This window comes from Theobroma cacao, chromosome 4 (assembly GCF_000208745.1).
Source record: "Theobroma cacao cultivar B97-61/B2 chromosome 4, Criollo_cocoa_genome_V2, whole genome shotgun sequence".
In the NCBI taxonomy this organism is placed as follows: Eukaryota; Viridiplantae; Streptophyta; class Magnoliopsida; order Malvales; family Malvaceae; genus Theobroma; species Theobroma cacao.
Genome location: NC_030853.1, coordinates 27,154,601 through 27,176,120, shown reverse-complemented (window position 1 = coordinate 27,176,120; position 21,520 = coordinate 27,154,601). Strand labels below are relative to the sequence as shown.

Below are 21,520 nucleotides of genomic sequence, written 5' to 3'. Positions count from 1 at the left end.
GCAACGACAAAAAGAAATCTGAAATTTTCTTCAAAAGCTCATGTCGAACACCAGAAAAAAAAATTAGAACACCAAAAATTAAAGTGAAAGAGAAACATCCGAAAAGAAATCGTGAAAGAAGATGAAAAAGAAAAGGATAAAAGGGAGGCAGCAAGAAAGAACCACCAACAGCGAAAACGTCAGCGGTGAGGAGTCAGAGAGAGGCGGCTAAAAGCAAGGGAAAGGGAGATAATGAGGGTTAGAATTGGCGGGTTTTGTGAGGGAAAAGACAGGAGAAAACGATGATTAGGGTTTTGAGCTAAACGACATCATGTTTTATTAACAAAATAGAAAAGAAAAAGCAGGAGGAGATGGGAGTGGGCTGTTGATGGATAGACCCACTTGGTTTGGCCCAAATTCATTTTTACTTTTTCATAATAAGTTCAAAACTCGAATTCAATTAAAAAAAGTGTTTTTTATTTGTGAAATATAATGCTTTTTTTATTTTGTTTATATTTTTAATCAAAATAAAATAATTTATTAGGTAAATAAATCAATAAATAAAAGATTAAAAATAAAATATAATTTTAAAAATTTCTCAATGATAGAAATTTCATAAAAATTTGTAATGATAATTTTCAAAAAAATCCTAAAATTATGAAGAATTTAAAGTGTCGCACCAAGGAGTTGGAAGAATTCAAAAAATGTATTCTTATATAGAGGTGATTTCTCCAAACAATCCTGTGATAAAAATAGTATAAAAAAAATTTATACCCAACGTAAAAATATTTCTAAAATAAATATTTTAATATATAATTAAAATGATACGTGTGTGTTATTTTTAAAATAAAATTATTCCTACTAAAAAAACCTATGAAAAAAATATAATACTCCAAACACATAGCACGAGTGACCTACTAGCTCAAGCTATAACGGCATCTTAGAAATTCAATGAAAATGAGACTAAAATTAATTATGCTTTTGGACCAAATTTGATATTATAATTGCACATAAAAATTACAATTGAAACCAATCAAAAGTCTTTAGCTTTTTTGTAATAATATATCACCAAATTTAACGATTCCAAAGGAATACAATTTGAATGGCAATATCGAAACTCTAACCGCACATTCAAGAGACGTGGCAAAAATCGACCCGTTCACGTGTCAGTGTTATAACCCTCAACATTAATTAAATAAAATACTAAAAAACAATGTCTATCTGTTTCCTTCATTTTCTTACTGAAAGTCGAAAGCCTTGGGGATACTTACCTGGCAGCGTCCGCAACGGTGGTCAACCCCACAAAAAGCCTTCCCCTTCCCTTAAATCTGCCGCAAATTTATGGGATCACAAATAAGCAAAGGTGGCCCACGCTACACGTCATCATAAAACGACAATAGAACGTGTCGAAAAGGCCGGAGAAGTGAGCTAATATTACCTAAAAGGACTCCGGATGTAGCGAAAATAATTTAATTAGTGGAGCGCCAAATCAAATAGTAAATCTGGATCGTTTCATCACTAGAGTTAAAGGGCCCCATGATTAGCCTTCTACTCACCAAACACTCAGGTATTGTGGCCTAAAACGGCTGCAACGAAATTGGAACAATTTTGTTCTTTACCTGCCCCAACATACTCGAGGAAATAACAAATTTGCCATTCATGTTCACTGACCCAATGCCCAATGACCATACATGATCAAGACTTGATCTAGAGGCTTTTGTTTTGTTGGTGGGGGATAAGAGGATGAAGGTGAACTGGCTCTTGTTAACTCGTTTGAGAGCTGGGGCCTGGGAGCCTGGACTCGATAAAAAGTCTGGTCCCCCACGGGCCACAGTAGGCCGGAAAGTATGACTCATGGTTGGACTTGGATCCTTGGACGTGCATATTTATGAGGCTAGCATTTCGTCAGGATTCTCCATCATGCATTTGGGAAGTACAGAGGAAATGAGCTGACAGCCTAGCACAGCGGGCATCATACATAATTGTATTTACAATTGTAGACACAACAAGGTAAATACATCCCTCTGTTCTTATGATTGGTGCTTCAAACTTTTTAAGTTGAATTTTTTAATTATGTTGCTTCAATCTGAATTTAATAAACGAAATAAGATTTTGTTAGTAATATTGGAGCCGATTTTGGGGCAACTGTATTTACCTGATCGCATTCCTAAAAGGAAAGCGGAAGGGAAGCTTGTGAATACAATAACAGTAACGATGAGTGTCTCGACGTGGGTAGTAAAGGGCATTTAATTGCCTGCCAAGTGCTTGAGAGCAAATACGATTAGCGGCACGTGTTCTATCCTTATCCTTGCAATGATCGTAGTTATTTCAATTTTTTGATTATCAATGATTCAAAGTGGGACATGGATTTCGACATGATGATTTTCCCTTTGGTAAAATGGAATGGAAATGATCCTAACATGTTAAAGCATGTTTACTTTTAGTAAAAAAAAAAAAAAAAAGATCATTTCGTTTGACCTAATGAATTCGAATATAAAGATATACTCATATTATATGCATGAAAAGTGATGAATAAAAGGTTTTTTTTTTCAAGTAAATTACAAATCTAACTTTGCAAGTTGCAATTATATGTACATCAAATCATATCATCATAACTTACAATTTGCATATTTTGATTTTTTTCATTTTGTAATCTCAAGATGACTTCAATTATATATGTTTTATAAGAATTTAGAATAATGTGTTAACCTTTGTTTTTTTTAATTATTATTAGATTAATATATTTATTATAAATTCATATTTTTAATTCAAATGACATATCTATTAAATGAAATAATATTTTTATTTATAAATTTAAAAACATATCTCATCTCTTATTAATATGAAATTTGTGACATTTTATTTATTCAATTGCACAAGAGAATTATATTGATGTGAGTTTATTTCGACTCTAATATCACTAAAAGGATATCTCACATTATTAAAAATTTAAATAAAATTTGATATTATTTATTACAAGTACACTAATTTCAACACAAAATTCAGCTCTATTTAATAGAGAAAGATTTTTATTTATAGAAGCAAGATCAATCTCATCTGTAATTAATGTCAAATCCGACAAAAAACCTAAATACAACTTTATAGAATATAAACATAAGAAAATGTTTTGGGTTAACAAATTAAGGTTTTTTTGTTGATTTTTTTATTATTTTTATAAAAAATAAGTAATAAGGAAAAAGTAAAAAGTAAAAAGTAAAAGGTAAAAAGTAAAAAATAAAAAATAATTAAAAAATCATCCAATCAAAGTTTGAATTAATCTTTATATATATATATATATATACATAATGTGTATATATATATATATATAATATATATACACATTATGTACATGAACGAAAAAATAATAATATGAATTATTTTATTTTTATTACTTGTATTTTATGTAAACTACGTTAATGTAAAAAAGACAAAAAACCTTTAAAGATGAAAAAATGGTTGGGCTTAAAAAGGGCATTGGTATTAAATAAGTTAGGTTTATTTAGCTAGAGCCGTCGAAGAGAATAACGTTATGGCGACACAACGCATGGCACTATGAGCAAAAATCCTCCAAACTTAAGGACAGTTTAGGAATTTCGTGTCGTTGCTGTCCAGTTCACGCGTTCACGTCGTTGAGGAAAACCAAAAACGAGAGGGAGAAAAGAAAGAGAGGAAAAACAAAGCGAGAGAGAAAATCAGAGAGAAAGCGAAGGAAAAAAAAGAAAAAAACCTTGCAAAGAGGAGGGAGAGTTTGGATCGCTGCTTTGGCGGAAAGGAGGGGTTTAAAGGTCTGCCATTGTATAGCTTTTCTCTGCAACGGCACTTTCCTTCAATGTGACCACCCCCTTCGTTTCCTAGAAAAAACGAAATAAATAAAAAAAAAGGAAAAAAGGACATTGCAATAACGAAGTCTCTGCAGTTATAGAGAGAAGGAGGAAATATATTTGGTACGGTTGGAGAAAGGAGATAGGGAAGCGAGGAGTGTGAAAGTTGTGTTTTTGGTTGATTAGAGGCAGAGATTTGGAGGAAAATTTTGAATGTCGATACGTTGCGCATTGGTTCGTGGAAGGATCTAGGGTTGCCTCGGATCTGAATCGAATCAGAAACAATGGTCTGCATTTGTTTCCCGTGCGATTTTATTTGTTTTCAAGTTTATTTAATCTTTTCATGTATTTGCATTATAGTTAAATGTGCCGTTTAGTTGTTTTGTTAATTTTAGATTCAGTTTCGTGAATAAAAAGGGTAGTTTATTTAGCTCCAATGAACTAATCAAAGTTAAAATTATTTTTACTTTTTTTTCTGAATGCTATTTGTTTCCTCTGTTTTGCTCTTGGATTGATTTAGAAATGTGCATCATTTAATAGTGAATTACTGGGTTTTGTGTTATTTATTGTGTAAAATATTCATTGTAACAAACTGTTCTTATGAGAAAATTTTGTGTTGTTAAACTAATTCCAGTTCCTGGAGCTGCATTTCTCTTTTTCTTAGTCGGTAAGATTCTTGATGGATAGTTACTAACCTGGATATTTGTATTTGAAATTAATGAAAAGGTGGCTCTGTCATAATTTGCTTAGTGCAATTCATCTAATAAGTTTTCCTGGTGCAGCGTTAGCATAATGTACTTGCCTTTCGATAAGTAGCTAGTTTACTAAAACTAATGGCAGCTCAGAGAGGGTTAGATGTTCACAGCCTTAGCTCTGTTCTGTGTAGAGATCATGTTTCATGACCTCCAAATCACAATGGTTTTAATTTTTGACTTGTTAATGGACAGATGTTGAAAATTGTTTTAGAGAATGGTAGGGTGAGATGCATAAAAACCAAAGATTAGTATTTCCAATGTGACAGCTGATGGTGGTTACAGAACGTAGTGTACAAGATTTTTGATAGCCTTATATAACTACTTGCATAAATACAACTTATTCTTATGTTTCATTGTTTTTCACATTGATCTGCTAATGAGTTCACATGGCCTCACAGGTTGCTCCATCCAATATTATTGTTGGATCTCATGTTTGGGTGGAGGATGCAGAGGTAGCTTGGATAGATGGGGAAGTGAAAGAAATCAATGGGGAAGAGATTAAAGTAAACTGTACATCAGAGAAGACGGTGAGTGCTTGTTAACAGGATTTGCTTTGATTTTTTTTTCTTTTATTGGTGTAGTTCAAGAACCAAACAGATAATTTTTTTTGGTTACTTTTTGAAACTGCTGGTCTACAACTTATTGTTCAACTTATACTGTGCACTGTTTAGATATTTCTATGGTAAAACATATTTTCTTTAGATTATGGTTCATCACTTCATCTAACAGCATCTATCATCTGTTCAAGCTACAATTTTCCTTCAATAGATATGCTGGTCTCCATGAATTCTATCTTTATTTAGTCATTGTTTGAATACATGAAATCGGAGTTTGACAGGTTTGTGGCTTTGTATTCCTTTCATGTTATGTAGATTGTGACCAAGACATCTAGCGTCTATCCAAAGGATCCTGAATTTCCTTCATGCGGTGTTGATGATATGACGAAGCTAGCATATTTACATGAACCTGGGGTTTTGCAGAATTTAAGATGCAGATACGATATTAACGAAATATATGTAAGTATTAACACCTGATTTGCATCCTGTTACCCCTTTCTTTTCATTGTTATATTTAGTTCGAAGTTGGCGGGGGTTACTTAGATTAGCTGTTTCACAAGATGTTTCTTGTATGGCATGTCTTTCTGTCTTGTTTAATTTGTTATGAAGTTGGGCATTGGTTACTCAAGTTGGTTTTTTCACATCATGTTCCACATATCACATTCCTTTGAGTGTTGGATATGTTGCTTTAATTTGTGTATGGCTGTTTTATTTCTTTTAGAGATATGCATTGGTGTTGAAGCTAAATATGCTGATGTTTGTTCCAGACTTACACAGGAAACATATTGATTGCTGTAAATCCTTTTCGAAGACTGCCACATTTATATGACAATCACATGATGGAACAATACAAAGGGGCAGCTTTGGGTGAGCTGAGCCCACATCCATTTGCTGTTGCAGATTCTGCCTACAGGTAGTCTGTTTTTATGCTTCTCATTATCAATCATAAAGTTTGTCTGCATTCTTCATATGCATCATTAATGTAATAAATGTTGTGAACAGACAGATGATTAATGAGGGAATAAGCCAATCAATTTTGGTAAGTGGGGAAAGTGGAGCTGGTAAAACAGAGAGTACAAAGATGCTTATGCGCTATCTAGCTTATATGGGAGGGAGAGCTAACAAGGAAGGGGAGCGGTCTGTAGAGCAGAAGGTCTTGGAGGTAGGTCAAACTCCTTAATTTATTCTGTTTGGCAAAGTGTGGAATTGATGAATTTGATGTTGCATTCTTGGATGTAAGGTTCCCTCCTCTCCCTTCTTGGAAAATGAGGTTGCTTGAATAAAAAATATATTCTTTTTACTAATTTTTTGCTCTTACATTTGTAGTCTAATCCTGTTCTGGAAGCATTTGGCAATGCGAAGACTGTCAGAAACAATAATTCAAGGTTGGAAACCTATAATCAGGACATAGGTTTATTACTTATGCTTTGAGGATTTTTGTGTCAAGTCTCTTGTTTTCTTTGATGAAAGATTGCCCCTTATTGAATATGATGTAACTGCAGCCGCTTTGGCAAGTTTGTGGAACTTCAGTTCGATCAAAGGGGTAGAATTTCTGGAGCTGCAATCAGGACTTATTTGCTAGAACGATCTCGTGTTTGCCAAGTGTCTGATCCAGAGAGAAACTATCATTGCTTTTATATGCTTTGTGCTGCACCGCCGGAGGTAATGGTGTCTTTTCTTGAGTTTTGTGCTTTTAGCTTCACAGATTAATTCAGGTCTATTTTGTATTGCTAATTACAAAGAAAAAAAAAAGAAAATTTAATTAAAGTAGAATTTCTGTTCTAGCTTAAGCTTGATCTGTTGTTCAGATAAAGTTTTCCTTAACACAAATGATGCCTCAATAATTGGAATTGATTATCCTTTTAGACTTAAATGTAGTGCAGAAGCGAAGGGATGATCTTAAAGTTGCCAAAATTAACTCTCTAGTAATTAGCTTGCAGCAATTTCAAGTTCTCTTGGCTGGGGTTATCAAATTCTGGTTATGTTATTCTGTAGATCTTTTTCCATGTCAAAATGTGTTATAGCTCCCATGTCTGGAGCTCCATGGTCTAGGTTTGCAAAGGATATGGTTAATGGAACATGACACTAAAACTATTTTGGGCCTCATGATACAGCTTGTGGTAAAAGAGTCAATTATTATTGTAACATCCAGGCTTCATCTTTGCCATTGTTGACTGGTTTTTTGTTACCAAAGAGGCATCTTTTCTGGTTACATTTCCTAATACATGTCATCAGGATGTTGAGAAGTACCAATTGGGAAATCCACGAACTTTTCATTATTTAAACCAGTCAAATTGTTATGAGCTGGATGGTTTAGATGATTCCAAGGAGTATCTTGATACTAGGAGAGCTATGGATGTTGTTGGGATCAGTCAGGCAGAGCAGGTAATGCATCTAGAATTCTAGATAATTTTTTGAGTTGGAATTATTTGTCTCTGTTTTTTTCTTTTAAATCTCTGCTTGAGTGTTACTATCTCAGGATGCAATATTCCGAGTCGTGGCTGCAATTCTACATTTAGGAAATGTTGAGTTTGCAAAGGGACAGGAAACAGATGCTGCTGAACCTAAGGATGATAAATCTCGGTTCCATTTAAAAACTGCAGCTCAACTATTCATGTAATTTGTCATTACAACTGTTGTCCTTAGACATCCATGTTGTTGTCCTTATGTATAGATGTGAATGCCAAAAAATTCTAATACATCTCTATTGTTTAGGTGTGATAAAAAGTCTCTTGAAGACTCCTTGTGTAAACGTGTTATTGTGACTCGTGATGAGAGCATTACAAAATCGCTTGATCCAGATGCAGCAGCTGTCAGTAGAGATGCCTTGGCCAAAATTGTTTATTCAAAATTATTTGACTGGTAAGTTTCAATGTACTAGATGGATTCATTCTGGAGAGGCACAAACAAATACGCAGATTCAACACAACTCATCTATAATTTTTAACATTTTACACTTTGGTTTCCCCAGGCTCGTGGACAAGATAAATGTTTCTATTGGTCAGGATCCGGAATCAAAATTCTTGATTGGTGTTCTGGATATTTATGGATTTGAGAGTTTCAAGACAAACAGGTGCTTAACCGGTATGCTTTGTTTTCGTCATTTAAGGAAATTTCTTTCATGACATCCTGTACCTTTTTCATGAGTGGGATGTCTAGTTAGGGAAATTCAATATTATAAGGCCATGAAGCACCTGTAAATTGTTTTGGTGATTTACCATAATGTGAAAGATTCCCTTAAAAGATCATGTAGGTTCACTATTGCTGATGAAATTTTTGGGTATATTTTTTAGTTTTTCTTCCGGATGATTGCAGCATTCTATATGTTTTAAGTTCATTCTGCCTGCATCTTGTGTCTGTTTTTCCAAGTTTTACAGTGTGCAGAACTGTTCACCATATTCCTTAGTTTGGCTCTGTCAATGCTTACTAAATTTTTGAAATTTCCATTGTATGCAGTTTTGAGCAATTTTGTATCAATTTGACAAATGAAAAGCTGCAGCAGCATTTTAATCAGGTTTACACGTTAGATTGATGCTAGGGATATTTTCAGTTTTTATGCTTTTAAAGCTATGCTTAACATAATCGATGCTGTGGTTTTCCAGCATGTTTTTAAGATGGAGCAGGAGGAATATAAAAAGGAAGCAATTGACTGGAGTTACATAGAATTTATTGATAATCAAGATATTCTTGACCTTATTGAAAAGGTATGTTACCTCTTCTTCTATTTTTGTTATTGTATGACCAGCATCTCACTTGCAACATGCAATTATGTGACAAACTCTGCTGAATTGCATATGTACATGTATGTATGTATGTATGTATGATCTTGAGTTTATGTGTCTATGTATACTTATGCATTTACCATGTTTGTATTAACAATCTTTTTTTGTTTTGGGAGGACTGGGGTGGTTCCTTTTTCTCTATCTAGACCCCAGTTGTCCCTTGGTTGATGGATAATATGTTTATTATTCAGCTGGCAAAAAATTATTATGATTCAAAAGTTCCTCTTCTGCATTAGCGTGATTTGATTTTTCACCAGAAATCTGACTTATGCTATAATAATATTTTTGTGTATGTGAAAAGAGGTTTGTGTTTCTGTCATGAACCTTTGGTGAATAAATTTGGTATCTTTAGATCTTGGTCTTTCTTCATATTGTGATATAATGGATTTAATTAATTCATTTTGATCCTTACACAGCTTTAATTATTTTTAATTTTTTTATCAAAAAATGTCAATTTAAACCCATGCTTTTTAGATTGAAAATGCATCTTTCTAGCTGAGCGGGTTGTCTGGATGAATCTTACACAAAGACCGCTTGGCCTCCTTGCTATAGTCACTTTTTATTAGCCTGCATGATATTGATCAGGAATTTTTTTAGTAATTTTCTATTAGAAGGTAAATCATGAAAATGGTAATTGATTTGGTATCAGAATTTTTTGAGTTTTTTTTTTTTTAAATCTTTCCATGTATATTTTTTGTTGTTAACTGGAGGTTTCTGTCTTTAGTCAATGTTAACTGGAAGTCGTAAGCTATGAGTACTTGTCATGTTTCTTACTAATGCCTAGACTGTTTTTAAGTTACTTGTGATGGGAAATTATCTTCTGTGCCATTAATTCTTCTGCCGTATTTATGCTTTATCTGCTTATTCTTTATCAGAAATTTATTTATTGTAGGAAAGAAATACTCCGTCCATGTCAAAATGTTTGCCACTTCCCTATTTAACTTTCTTTTAAATAAAATATCAACATTGAAAGAATTGAAAAAATATATTCTGATCTTATTGATGTTTGTAATTAATAAATTTTTTTGAAAATAACGCTGTGAAGGAACTCCTTGAAACATTGGGGGTGGGGGGGAGGAGGATTAATTTGTCATGATGTGTAATAGAACTTTTATATACTAATGTTTATTTTCATGCTTACAGAAACCTGGTGGCATCATAGCTCTTCTCGATGAGGCTTGGTAGGTATCAGAATACATAGCAATGATAAATCGCCATTTCCACTTATTTGAAGAAGATTATTGCTAATTCTAATATTCATTTGCTTCAATTACCCTGTGATTGTGACAATAACTCCAGTTATTTTTCATAGTATGTTTCCCAGATCAACACATGAGACATTTGCGCAAAAGCTTTATCAGACTTTTAAAGACCATAAGCGCTTCAGTAAGCCTAAGTTGGCACGTACAGACTTCACCATTTGTCATTATGCTGGTGATGTAAGTTTCTCACTACGCTAGGGAAATCTTGGCAAGCACATTTGGGAGGCACTTAATAGCAAGCTAAAAGATAAGACTGCTGGAAATATCTCTGTTATTCTCCACTAAATTTAGATATATAGGGTACTTGGCTGATTATGACTACGTATACGAGCAGGATTTGATGATGTCCAACTTAAAAAAGGAAGGTAAACTTGACTAATAAACACAGCTCTGAACCGGTTAGATTAAACAAGAAGGACCAATTAGCTTTCTACTTGAACTACGCATAGCAATCCATGTTTAGCAAATGTGGAATCTCCTAAAAGCCTTGATTCAACAAATCGAATAAAACCTAAATAAATTAAACTGTTATGTTTTGCTCTGTAAGTACTTAAACTGGTAACATTGGAACTTAAATAAATCTAAAAATGGTCTCAACATTAGTTTGAAATAGTCACATCAGCTAGGATTCTTAGATCTGCTTCTGGAAAATCTAAGTGGAAATTGCTTAATTTTCACTGTGAAAGGATTTCTGCTATAGGTGACTTACCAGACTGAGCTCTTCCTGGATAAGAACAAAGATTATGTTGTTCCAGAGCATCAAGCTCTACTGGGTGCTTCAGAGTGCTCTTTTGTATCAAGCTTGTTTCCTCCTTTACCTGAGGAATCTTCCAAATCATCAAAGTTTTCCTCGATAGGTTCCCGCTTCAAGGTCTGTTTATGCTTCAGTGTGTATGTTAAAGGAGATTACATGCTTCATGTGTTTTATTTCATTTTCACTCATACAATGTGCTTTATACAGCAACAACTCCAAGCTTTGCTTGAGATTTTAAGTGCCACTGAACCACACTACATTCGTTGTGTAAAGCCAAATAATGCTCTTAAGCCAGCAATATTTGAAAACAATAATGTACTACAACAACTTCGTTGTGGGGTATGTTTTGATATTTTTGTCAATCCTTGCTTTTGCTGATAAGCAACCTGCTGTATGTCCATGCATGATGGCTTTGATACATGTTTGATTCCAGGGAGTGATGGAGGCAATTAGAATTAGTTGTGCTGGATTTCCCTCTCGAAAGATGTTTCGTGAATTTATAGGTCGGTTTGCCATATTGGCTCCAGAAGTTCTCCATGGGAGGTAGCTTTTCCAAGATTTTCTTTTGCAACTCAAAATTATTACTTCTATTTTAGGTGTATCTTTTATCCTTTAGAATTATGTTACTAGAATCTATGAATTACCTATGAGATGCATAACTCTCTTTATCTGTTACTTATTCAGTGGTAGCTATAATGAGGTCACTGCTAGCAAGAGGATTCTGGAGAAGGGTAACCTCAGTGGTTATCAGGTACATCTTGGATCCATAAATTTTCTTAAAATAACTTTGGTACAGTTTTTGTCATTCCATGTATTTCTTAAGTAGTTTGTGTATACATGTATGTCCTCATCTCTTGCTTGCTGGCTGATCGCATCAGTTTTGGCATCTAGTGCATTTTGATCTTGTTGCTTCTGCTAAGCTCTTCCACCAGTTAATAGTGTACCTTACAGATTTGCTGCTATTGCAGATTGGTAAAACAAAAGTTTTTCTCAGGGCTGGTCAGATGGCTGAACTAGATGCACGTCGAAGTGAGGTTTTAGGAAGATCGGCAAGTGTTATACAGAGAAAAGTCCGTACATATTTGGGTCGTAAACGCTTTATGTTGTTGCGGTTATCCGCCATACAAATTCAAGCCTTGTGTAGTGGTGATAAGCATTTTATATATGTGATTTTGTAAATTGCATCATCAGTTGGAATTGCTGCCCTATCTATTGAGATTATTTTCCCTGTTGTTTTCTCTAACCTGGTTGCAGGACAAGTGACACGCCATCAGTATGAGAGGATGAGAAGAGAAGCTGCTTGTTTGAATATTCAAAAACATTCGCGCAAGTTTCTTGCAAGGAAAGCTTACAGGAGGTTGTACTTCTCAGCTGTTTCCATTCAAGCAGGTATGCGTGGGATGACTGCTCGTAATGAGCTTCTGTTCAGGAAGCAGACAAGAGCTGCAACTGTAATTCAGGTAAAGATAAAAATTCTTTCCAATTAAAGAAAAATTAGTAGCCACTAGTTTTCCTTTTTTTTTTTGGTTTATTCTTTCTCTTGAGGAATTTGTTTTTTACTTGTGTTACTGTTTATTTTCCCCCTAATATCTCAATTAGTAGGCTTTAGAAATAAGAATGTATTCTAATTCTTGTTACTTGTTTAAGCATTTCCTTCGTTTTAGATCAAGTTGTACTGAGTGCATTCTTGAGTAGAACCTAGTTTCTGCTGGTGACAATAATATTAAAAAGGGAGAAAAAGTCTACTGTGCCCTCCGGCTAGTTGTAAATGTAAAGAGCAGAAGCAGTCCCAGGGGTGCCCTAGGTTGTAAAGTGTGGGATTGGGCTCAGTTAGGTTCTAGGTTCAACTGTTACTCATAAAAACAAGGACTAGTCTTGCTTTTAGTTAGTTATCTTAGTTGTGTTGCAATAAAGGATGATGCTGGTTAGTTCAGAAAAAGAAATAATGCTGATGCTTTTTATTGTTGCAACTTCTGTTATATAATTTGTACATCAGTATACTGATACCATGTGAGTTCATGTTGTTACAGAGTCATTGTCGACGATTCTTGGCCAGGCTTTATTTTCTGAGGTTAAAGAAAGCAGCAATTGCCACACAATGTGCCTGGAGAGTAAGAGTTGCACGTAGAGACTTACGGAAACTAAAAATGGTGATTTTTGCATTTCTTTATTTCTTGAATTAGTTTAAGCTCATGATCTTTTCTTGCATGAGTCTGTTCTTATATTTTTGTTTCAACAAGTTCTTCATAGATAATGATATTTCTTAATGTACTTTATTGCTATGTGAATATTGATGTTATTTTCTGCTCATTTTGATTAATTTACGAAGAAGAGTGAGGGAATATCTGGCATCAATCCCTGCTAACTGCAATTTATTGAGAAATGGAATTATGATTCTCTTTTTTGCTTCTATTGCTTGCATCAGTTGAAATTATCATCTCTTGTAATCTCCCCGTCTGTCTGCAGGCTGCCAAGGAAACTGGTGCTCTCCAAGAAGCCAAAAGTAAGCTGGAAAAGCAAGTTGAAGAACTAACGTGGCGCTTGCAGCTGGAAAAACGAATGAGGGTAGATCTTTTCTTAATAACAATAATATCACTACTATAACTTGATAGGTTTATAACATTTCCATATAGATGTCATAAAATTATCTTCAATACCTGTTGGTTAAAATTTGTGATAAACTATGATGTGAATTTCTTTATGGTGAATGTCTTATGCTTTATGATTCATTAAAGTTCTGGGTGATTTTTCATTTTTACTAAATTACCATCTAGTTTGTTTTTTCTTATAGGTTGTGATAGCAGATGCATTTTAATATTGTTTCATAAGAAGGCTACTAATAATGCTTCTGCACAAGTTATCTTGCTTTAATTAGTCCAATTCTGCCTTTCTTTAGTTTCTTGTAGCAAAACATGCAAGAAAGATAATAGCTACTGAGAGAATTATTTATTATGTTTTAAATATACTTTGTAAACAGCAGTGCAAAATTTTCTTGTTTCTAACTGATTCATTTATGAGGGCAGGTTGACCTTGAGGAATCCAAAAACCAGGAAAATGCAAAGTTGCAATCTGCTTTGCAGAAGATGCAAGTTGAGTTTCAGGAAACAAAGGAGTTGCTAATCAAGGAGCGTGAAGCTGCAAAGAGCATTGCTGAAAAAGTTCCTGTCATTCAGGAGGTCCCTGTTATTGATGATGAATTGATGAATAAACTAACTGCTGAAAATGAACAGCTGAAGGTATTGTTTGAATTTTGTTGCTTCTCAATAAGACCTTAGGTTTGACTAAAGGCATGCTAGATGTCATTTTAAATTTGGTAACCATGTCTTAATGTTTTTTGAAATCTTGTTTGCCACAATGCCATTGCAGGCTCTACTAAGTTCATTAGAACACAAAATTGATGAAACAGAGAGGAAATATGAAGAAACAAACAAGCTTAGTGAAGAGCGGCTAAAGCAGGCTTTGGAGGCAGAGTCGAAGATAATTGAGCTAAAAACTGCAATGCAGAGGTTTATCCCTATTTTGAACTGCAATAATATGAGTTTGATGTTTATGTTAATATGAATGTCTAGTCAATTGGATTTTTCAATCTTTGACTGGAGGTGCTTTTCTTTCATCTGAATGATTGTCTATATTTTTTAACAGGCTCGAGGAGAGGATTTTGGACATGGAAACTGAGGACCAGATTTTGCGACAGCAAGCATTGCTGAGTGCACCTAGTAGAAAAATGTCAGAGCATTTGTCAATTGCGACATCTGCAGTAAGCTATGTTTAAATATGCTTTTCTTACTTTTCTTAAGTTGGTTTATTGGTTCTGAATATTTTTCACTTTCCTTATTTTTCCTTGTTGGTCTTGCAGCCTCTGGAAAATGGTCATCATGTAAGTGAAGAGCGTAGAGACTGTATAATTGCCTTTTACTTCAGTTTATCTGATATATCTGCATACTTGGTTCTTTGTTGTTTCTATGATCCTGATATAGACATTCTTTCTGACAGGCACAACTGAGTTCTGGTCCATCAAAAACGTTTGGTAGAGAAGATAGTAAATTGAGAAGATCCCATATTGAAAGGCAACAAGTATGGACTCAAATTATGGAACTGATTTTCCCTTTTCTACTTTTTGTTTTCAAGTATTTGTTTGGGTGAAATTTCTAGGTATTAATTTTTGTTGTATGTATCACCCATGCCACAGGAGAATGTAGACGCTCTAATCAAATGTGTAACACAGAATCTTGGATACAGTCAAGAAAAGCCTGTTGCAGCATTTACGATATACAAATGCCTTCTCCACTGGAGATCATTTGAAGCAGAAAGGACAAATGTATTTGATCGTCTTATTCAGATGATTGGCTCTGCATTAGAGGTAACTTGTTTATTGCAGAAAGCTCATATTTTATCTCAAATCATTGTCATCAATATCAACCGCCCTTTTCTTGCTGATGCAGATATTACAGTAATATTGGCTACAATAAAAGCTATTGTAGCAATTTGAACATTTCATTCTACATTAAGAAGATGCCTTCTAGGTTGTTAGCTTAAGAAAGCTGGTAATACATATTTGTTTCTTGCCTTCTCTATCCAAATGGATGAAAGTTATGTCAAGTATTACAGAGCAGTATTTGGAAAAGTGGGGCAGAAAATATGAGTTTCAATATTGCTTTTGCTACTCGCTCATTTTTCTTTTGTAGGTTTTTTCCCATGAAGCAAACACAAACAGAAAAGGCACTATCTTATTCGGTTAAAATTGAGAAAATGACTAAAATAATTAACACTGATTCAAATGGAAAGATTCCAGTCAGATGTTCTTTTTGTTATTCATCAAGTCTCAATTTTATTTTTAGTTCAAACTTTTGTTGTTGTTATGATTATTATTATTACCTTTTTTATTTTTCACTGTTGCACCAAATGCCTTTATTGCTTTTTGCTTTTGAGAGCAAAAAGTAAGTAGCAAAAGCAATTAGGGGCCTTAATTATATTTGTTTTTTTGTTGGGTTAATGAAGATACAGTTATGCTTTTTACTATGTTGGAGCAATTAATCAGATATGAGCAGGAGGGATTATGGATTTATTCTCTTTGGGACTTATGTCGGACTACTTTCCCTGATTATTAAATTATGTTTCTCCGATTGAGCAGGTTTAAGCAATTGAAAAGACAAGGATAAATAAATCAAATATAACATTCATGATTTTATGTGATGTTTTGCAGGATCAGGACAACAATGATCACATGGCTTATTGGCTGTCGAACACATCTGCATTATTGTTTTTGCTTCAACGAAGTTTGAAATCCTCTGGTTCAAGTGCAGCACAGAAACCTCCTGCTCCAACATCATTCTTTTCAAGGATGACCCAAGTATTAAGATGATTCATTGCAATCTCTCTAAATTGTTTGCATGAAATGGTCCTGATTTAAATATGTCTGAATTCTTCGTTAATACACCAGCCCCCCTCCTCCCCCCAAAAAAATGGAACCAAAATACTCTAATGCTTCTTTTAAATTCTTGTATTGTGATCAATATTTTTGTTGAATGATTCTAGAGGTTATTCAGGAAAATTGTGTGATATGATGTTCTTTCTCAGAGTTTTCGTTCGTCTTCTGCCAATCTTCCAATTGGTGTAGTGCGCCAGGTTGAGGCCAAGTATCCAGCTCTGCTTTTTAAGCAGCAGCTCACAGCATATGTAGAAAAGATATATGGAATCATTAGAGACAACCTGAAGAAGGACTTGTCGCCACTTATTTCTTGTTGTATTCAGGTATGGGGAGCTATGCTTTTCAATCACTGATTCTTTCCAGTGACTTTTTTTGTTAACTTTCAAAATTCTGTTAGTTGCTATATACAGGAGAAAGCATTGTGGTCTTTTCTGAGGCATACTTTTGAAACCATCTCCCCACCTTCTGTAATGCCTCCAACAATATAAGTTTGCTGTGTTGCCTCATTTGAACTTGTAGAAAGAGTGATTTGTTGTATGATCAACTGAAAGTTATTGTTGTGTGTTAATATTAACATTGCATGCTATAATATTAGTTAATTTCATCTTAGTCTCACATTTTTTAAAAAATTGTTTTAGCCCAATTTCTTGTTTCTACACACTTAAATTATTCTTGTGAACATCATATCTTCTTTTGTTGGTTGCTCTATACATGTGTAACTAACACAAGCTCCTCTCTCTCAATGTCCTCACAATTTACTTCTTGCTGCCTGCTTGGATTGAAATTCTGAAAGTGAATGATTTATTGTTGATCGACAGAAAGTTAATTCATTATTAATTTTATAAAAATTTGACATTTGTACTTGTTAAGCTTATTTTCTCATTTTCTACATATTTAGGTTCTATCTGAGGATATCATGTGCTGATCTGTTATAGCTAATCTTGCCATATAAGTAGTTTGAATTGCTATCTAAGTTGTATGGATTTGTGTGTTGTGCAGCAGTTTAGGATTATTCTTACATGAGCTTCAGTGGACTGTTGTTTCTTATAAAAGTTGTGTTAATAGATAGTGGCAAAATGCCCTTAATTAATTTCCTATGCTTACTTATATGCACGGAAGCAATTACTTCTATCTTGGATTGCAATTTCTTTATCTTGCTAATTCTTTACCCTACAAGTCAGGTGCCTAGGACATCCAAGGGAACTGCTTTTAAAACGTCTGAAGAGTCACAAGGCGATAGTTCTCCTGCTAGTCACTGGCACAGCATTATTGAGTGCTTGGACAGGCTCCTCTGCACGTTAAAAGAAAATTTTGTATGTAATTTGCACTTTTGATGATATTAAAGTGGATTATTACCATCTTTTTGATGAATCATGCACTTATGATTATGATTTTTTTTTTTTGCAGGTGCCTCCAATACTTGCTCAGAAAATTTTCACTCAAATTTTTGCATTTATTAATGTACAACTCTTCAATAGGTAAATCACTGTTTCGTTTTTAGTTTCCTGTTACGGTAGATACGATTGTTAGAATAAATTACAAAATATGATGTTAATATATTCTGCTACAGCCTTCTTCTTCGTCGAGAGTGCTGCACATTTAGTAATGGGGAGTATGTGAAGTCTGGCTTAGCTGAATTGGAACTATGGTGTGCCCAAGTGAAAGAAGAGGTAATTTTTTTTTTTTTTAATTCTGACTAATGACTGTTGAAGGTGGAATTTTCAAATTGTTTGAAGTTTGATGTTCCACGAACAAAAACTTTTCCTGTTTGCTTATTAGTTGTGGCACCTTATAGCATTTAAATTTCATATTAAGAGCTGATGGTTTTCCATGGTGATTTCTCCAATTGCAGTATGCAGGCCCATCATGGGCTGAACTCAAACACACAAGGCAAGCTGTTGGATTTTTGGTAGGTTTCTGCAGTTTTTCATTTTACATTAGGTAACTTTTACCCTTGTGGTCTGATGAAGGTATACATGTAATTCTTGTCCAATGTTTCTTTCTTCTTTTTTCTTTTTTCTTCTCTTTTGTGCCTGGTAATTAATCACCACAGGGTTATGAAATTGGTTGAGACTGTGCAAGCTTTGAACTGCTTTTTTTTTCTTCCTCGATAAGGTCATGCCACTTTGACTTCGTAATATTTAGTTGCAATTGGCTTTAGAAGGTTTAAACTGGCCTCAATCTCTTTTGGATGTTAAAATAGAGGTTTAGAGGTGGCAAATTTTGGAATTATAAACAGATGATCAGTTCTTGGATTTCAAGACTTGGCAAATTCGGGTTTGATATGAGCTTAGCTTGTATTTTGCATAAACAATGCTAGACCTGTACGTATCTTGTAATTTTTCTTGTATAATGTAGGATGGATAGCATGCCTCATAATCTACCAATCAAGAATATCCACTACACCTAAATAAAATTGGACCATTGAGCACTCACTAATGGACTTATAATATGCCTCATAACTTTTGTCCCCTGTTGTTTAGAAGAGGCAACACTGGCAATGCTGTCTGGTAATTACATTTTAATTTAGTGAAAATATGGAATTAGCTGTCTGGTAATTACATTTTAATTTTAATGCTGTTCACAGAGTGTTTCCTCCCCTCCTTCACATAAATAGAGTTTCAAGTTTGAGATAAAAAGAGGAAATGTGGGTTGGGGTGGCTGGGTGTGTGGTAATGTTGCTATTAACATTTGGCAGTTATCTTTAGGACTCATTTTCTCAAGTTGGAAAAGAACTAATGAAAGATGTTGTGATGAGTTATATCCAACTACTTTAGCTGTTCAGCATAAAGAAATATAAGTTCCACGTAATCTTGTAGCAGATCCAGCACACACACAAGTTCTTTTAAAATTTTATAGTGGAACAAATAGAGCATCAATGGAAAATCTTGCTAATTTCTTAGCTGAGAAATGCTCTTCAAGTTATCCTTATCTGTTGGCATAAGGTTGAATTTTCTGAAGTCTTTGATTTTTATATTCAATTTGTTTGGATTGCATTGTCTGGGTGAAATCCATTATATCTATAATGGGGATTTAAAATCTTGAAATTTGCTATATTCATTGAGTTCGTGCAAAATTGTCTCTGACTTCTGGAGTCTGGATAGTTAACCTCTAACCTTGCAATTCTTAGTTCCCTTTCTTCAAGAAATCTAATTTTGGTACCTAGCATTTCTTTTGCAAATATATTTGTTAATTTACTGTCAAATTCTGGTTTTATTTGGAGTATGAAAAGGAATGCTATGAAGTAACCACTATTCCTTGCTCTTGATTTGATGTTTTGGTTTCTTTCACTTCTCCAATCTGAGCAACTGGTCTTGTCTTGCCAGGTTATCCATCAAAAATCCAGAATATCCTATGATGAAATTACAAATGACCTTTGTACTGTAAGTCTCTTTTCCTTTCTACACACAGTTCTGCTGATGATGAGGCATGGTGCCAAATATGGTTCATGGAACATTCCATTTAATAAATTAATAAGAAAAGGTCATTTAAAAGGCTAGTGCTACTCAATCATTCTTCTGGAGAAAAACTGACTAGTAATGGTGAAGAGAGGCATGGATTTGTGATATCTGAATAACATGTTCTTCAAGAAGGTGAAAATGGTAAGGCAAGGGGGATAAATGCATTTTCTTTTCATCATGGAACCCATATATAATATGGAATTCTTCAGAATTTGAAAACTGTGTGATTCCTATGATTGGGAAAGGGGCCCTTGAATTATCAGTTAGGTTGTCTTGCCCATAATTGTCAATGTTACATAAAATGTAACCAAGCTTATCACATATTGAGATTAAGTTTCCTTTTTCTATTTCGTAAATATATATGTGCTTGTATTTATATTTCTACATTGCTCTCGAACAGTTGGAAATATTTTTCTGCTTTTTCTTACATTATGTGTCCTTCACCAGGTTTTGAGTGTTCAACAACTTTATAGGGTATGTACGCTTTATAGGGATGACAACTATAACACTCAAAGTGTTTCACCAGATGTAAGTCACATCAAATTGTAGACAAATCTCTTTCTCCGAAAATTTTATTGAGAAATGTATTGTTTTTTTCTCATTTAGTTAGTATGGTATGACACCTCTTCTTTTGTGCAGGTCATTTCCAGCATGAAACTTCTTATGACAGGTGATTCCGAAGATGATGGTGGCAGCTCCTTCCTGTTGGATGACGATTCCAGGTAGGATAATAAAATGGAAAGATGGAAAAGCAGAATGAGAGTTTTAACTGTTTAGTTCCTTTTAATGTTGAAGGTCAATGGTTCAGAGTCCTAATTGATTATCCTCTCCGATTGTAGCATTCCTTTCTCAGTCGAGGACTTTACTGGTTCCTTGCAAGTAAAAGAATTTGCAGATGTAAAACCCGCAGCAGAACTTATTGAGAATCCAGCCTTCCAATTTTTACAGGATTAAAGGCACCGGTTCCACCATCATTTTCTCTTTTTTGATGCACTGCAATTTTTTGTCAGGAGTCATAGAAGGAAAAACAAAAAATTCAAACTTCGTGTCAATGCCTCACTGTAAATGGAGCCCCATTGTCTACAAATGTTACCCTTCATTGTAACATCCATTGCCCCAAATGTAACATAATTCTTAGGGTTCTACCATTTTCATTAGGGTGTTTAGGTAGTATTGGTCGTTTCTCGTCAGCATTCTTTGTAGTGATGGTAGGAGGGGAAGAAAATGTTAATGTAGTCTATTCTGGTAGGAGCCGACCCAAAAAAGGAAAAGCTTGTTCAACATCCAAATTTTCATCTTGTACAAAGTAACAAATAGCAAAAGTATTTATAGCTAAAAATGATTCCACGTATTCATTGTATACACATTGTTGAAAATTGGAATACAAAATAATTGATGTTTCTATGTTACTTTTTTGTTGAGAACTTTTACAAAGGTCCAACAAGAACAATTTTTTTTTTTTTTTGAATAGCGAGTGTCAACTTTATTCATCATAGAGGGACCTAATCCCTTTCACCATACAGAAACGAAAAAAAAAAAGTTGTACTAATCGAGAGTGCAAAACGTTTTTTTCATCTATTTTTTTCTCTCTTTAGGATTGATTTCATTAACTTTGAAGATCAATCTTAGTTTGGAAATATTGCCCTCTTTCTTTTTTCTGGAAGTGAAAGTGAGCTTTTGTTTTGTCTTTGTATTTATCAAGTCATTTTAAACAGTTCTTG

The 21,520-nt window shown here is 34.2% G+C and overlaps 1 protein-coding gene across 5 annotated transcripts; it reads left to right on the top strand.

Annotated features, from left to right (window-relative positions):
• LOC18602860 (myosin-6) lies at positions 3,518–21,208 on the top strand. Of its 5 annotated transcripts, XM_007034491.2 has the most exons (39): positions 3,518–4,087; positions 4,954–5,082; positions 5,428–5,571; positions 5,880–6,025; positions 6,115–6,274; positions 6,439–6,497; positions 6,615–6,774; positions 7,348–7,497; positions 7,592–7,728; positions 7,828–7,974; positions 8,084–8,185; positions 8,569–8,626; positions 8,715–8,816; positions 10,038–10,075; positions 10,207–10,333; positions 10,857–11,027; positions 11,118–11,249; positions 11,344–11,453; positions 11,595–11,661; positions 11,879–12,056; positions 12,165–12,370; positions 12,941–13,060; positions 13,377–13,475; positions 13,934–14,146; positions 14,277–14,416; positions 14,553–14,667; positions 14,767–14,787; positions 14,904–14,984; positions 15,100–15,270; positions 16,114–16,260; positions 16,488–16,661; positions 17,520–17,651; positions 17,746–17,816; positions 17,909–18,008; positions 18,191–18,247; positions 19,665–19,721; positions 20,247–20,327; positions 20,439–20,521; positions 20,639–21,208. In XM_007034491.2, the coding sequence occupies exons 1-39, from the start codon at positions 4,085–4,087 to the stop codon at positions 20,751–20,753; spliced, it is 4,503 nt and encodes a 1,500-aa protein (XP_007034553.2). In that variant the 5' UTR covers positions 3,518–4,084; the 3' UTR covers positions 20,754–21,208. The 5 variants fall into 5 exon arrangements, with proteins under 5 accessions (XP_007034553.2, XP_017975244.1, XP_017975247.1 ...); XM_018119755.1 differs by lacking the exon at positions 3,518–4,087 and having other exon boundaries at positions 4,942–5,082; XM_018119756.1 differs by lacking the exons at positions 3,518–4,087; positions 4,954–5,082 and having other exon boundaries at positions 5,496–5,571; positions 5,890–6,025.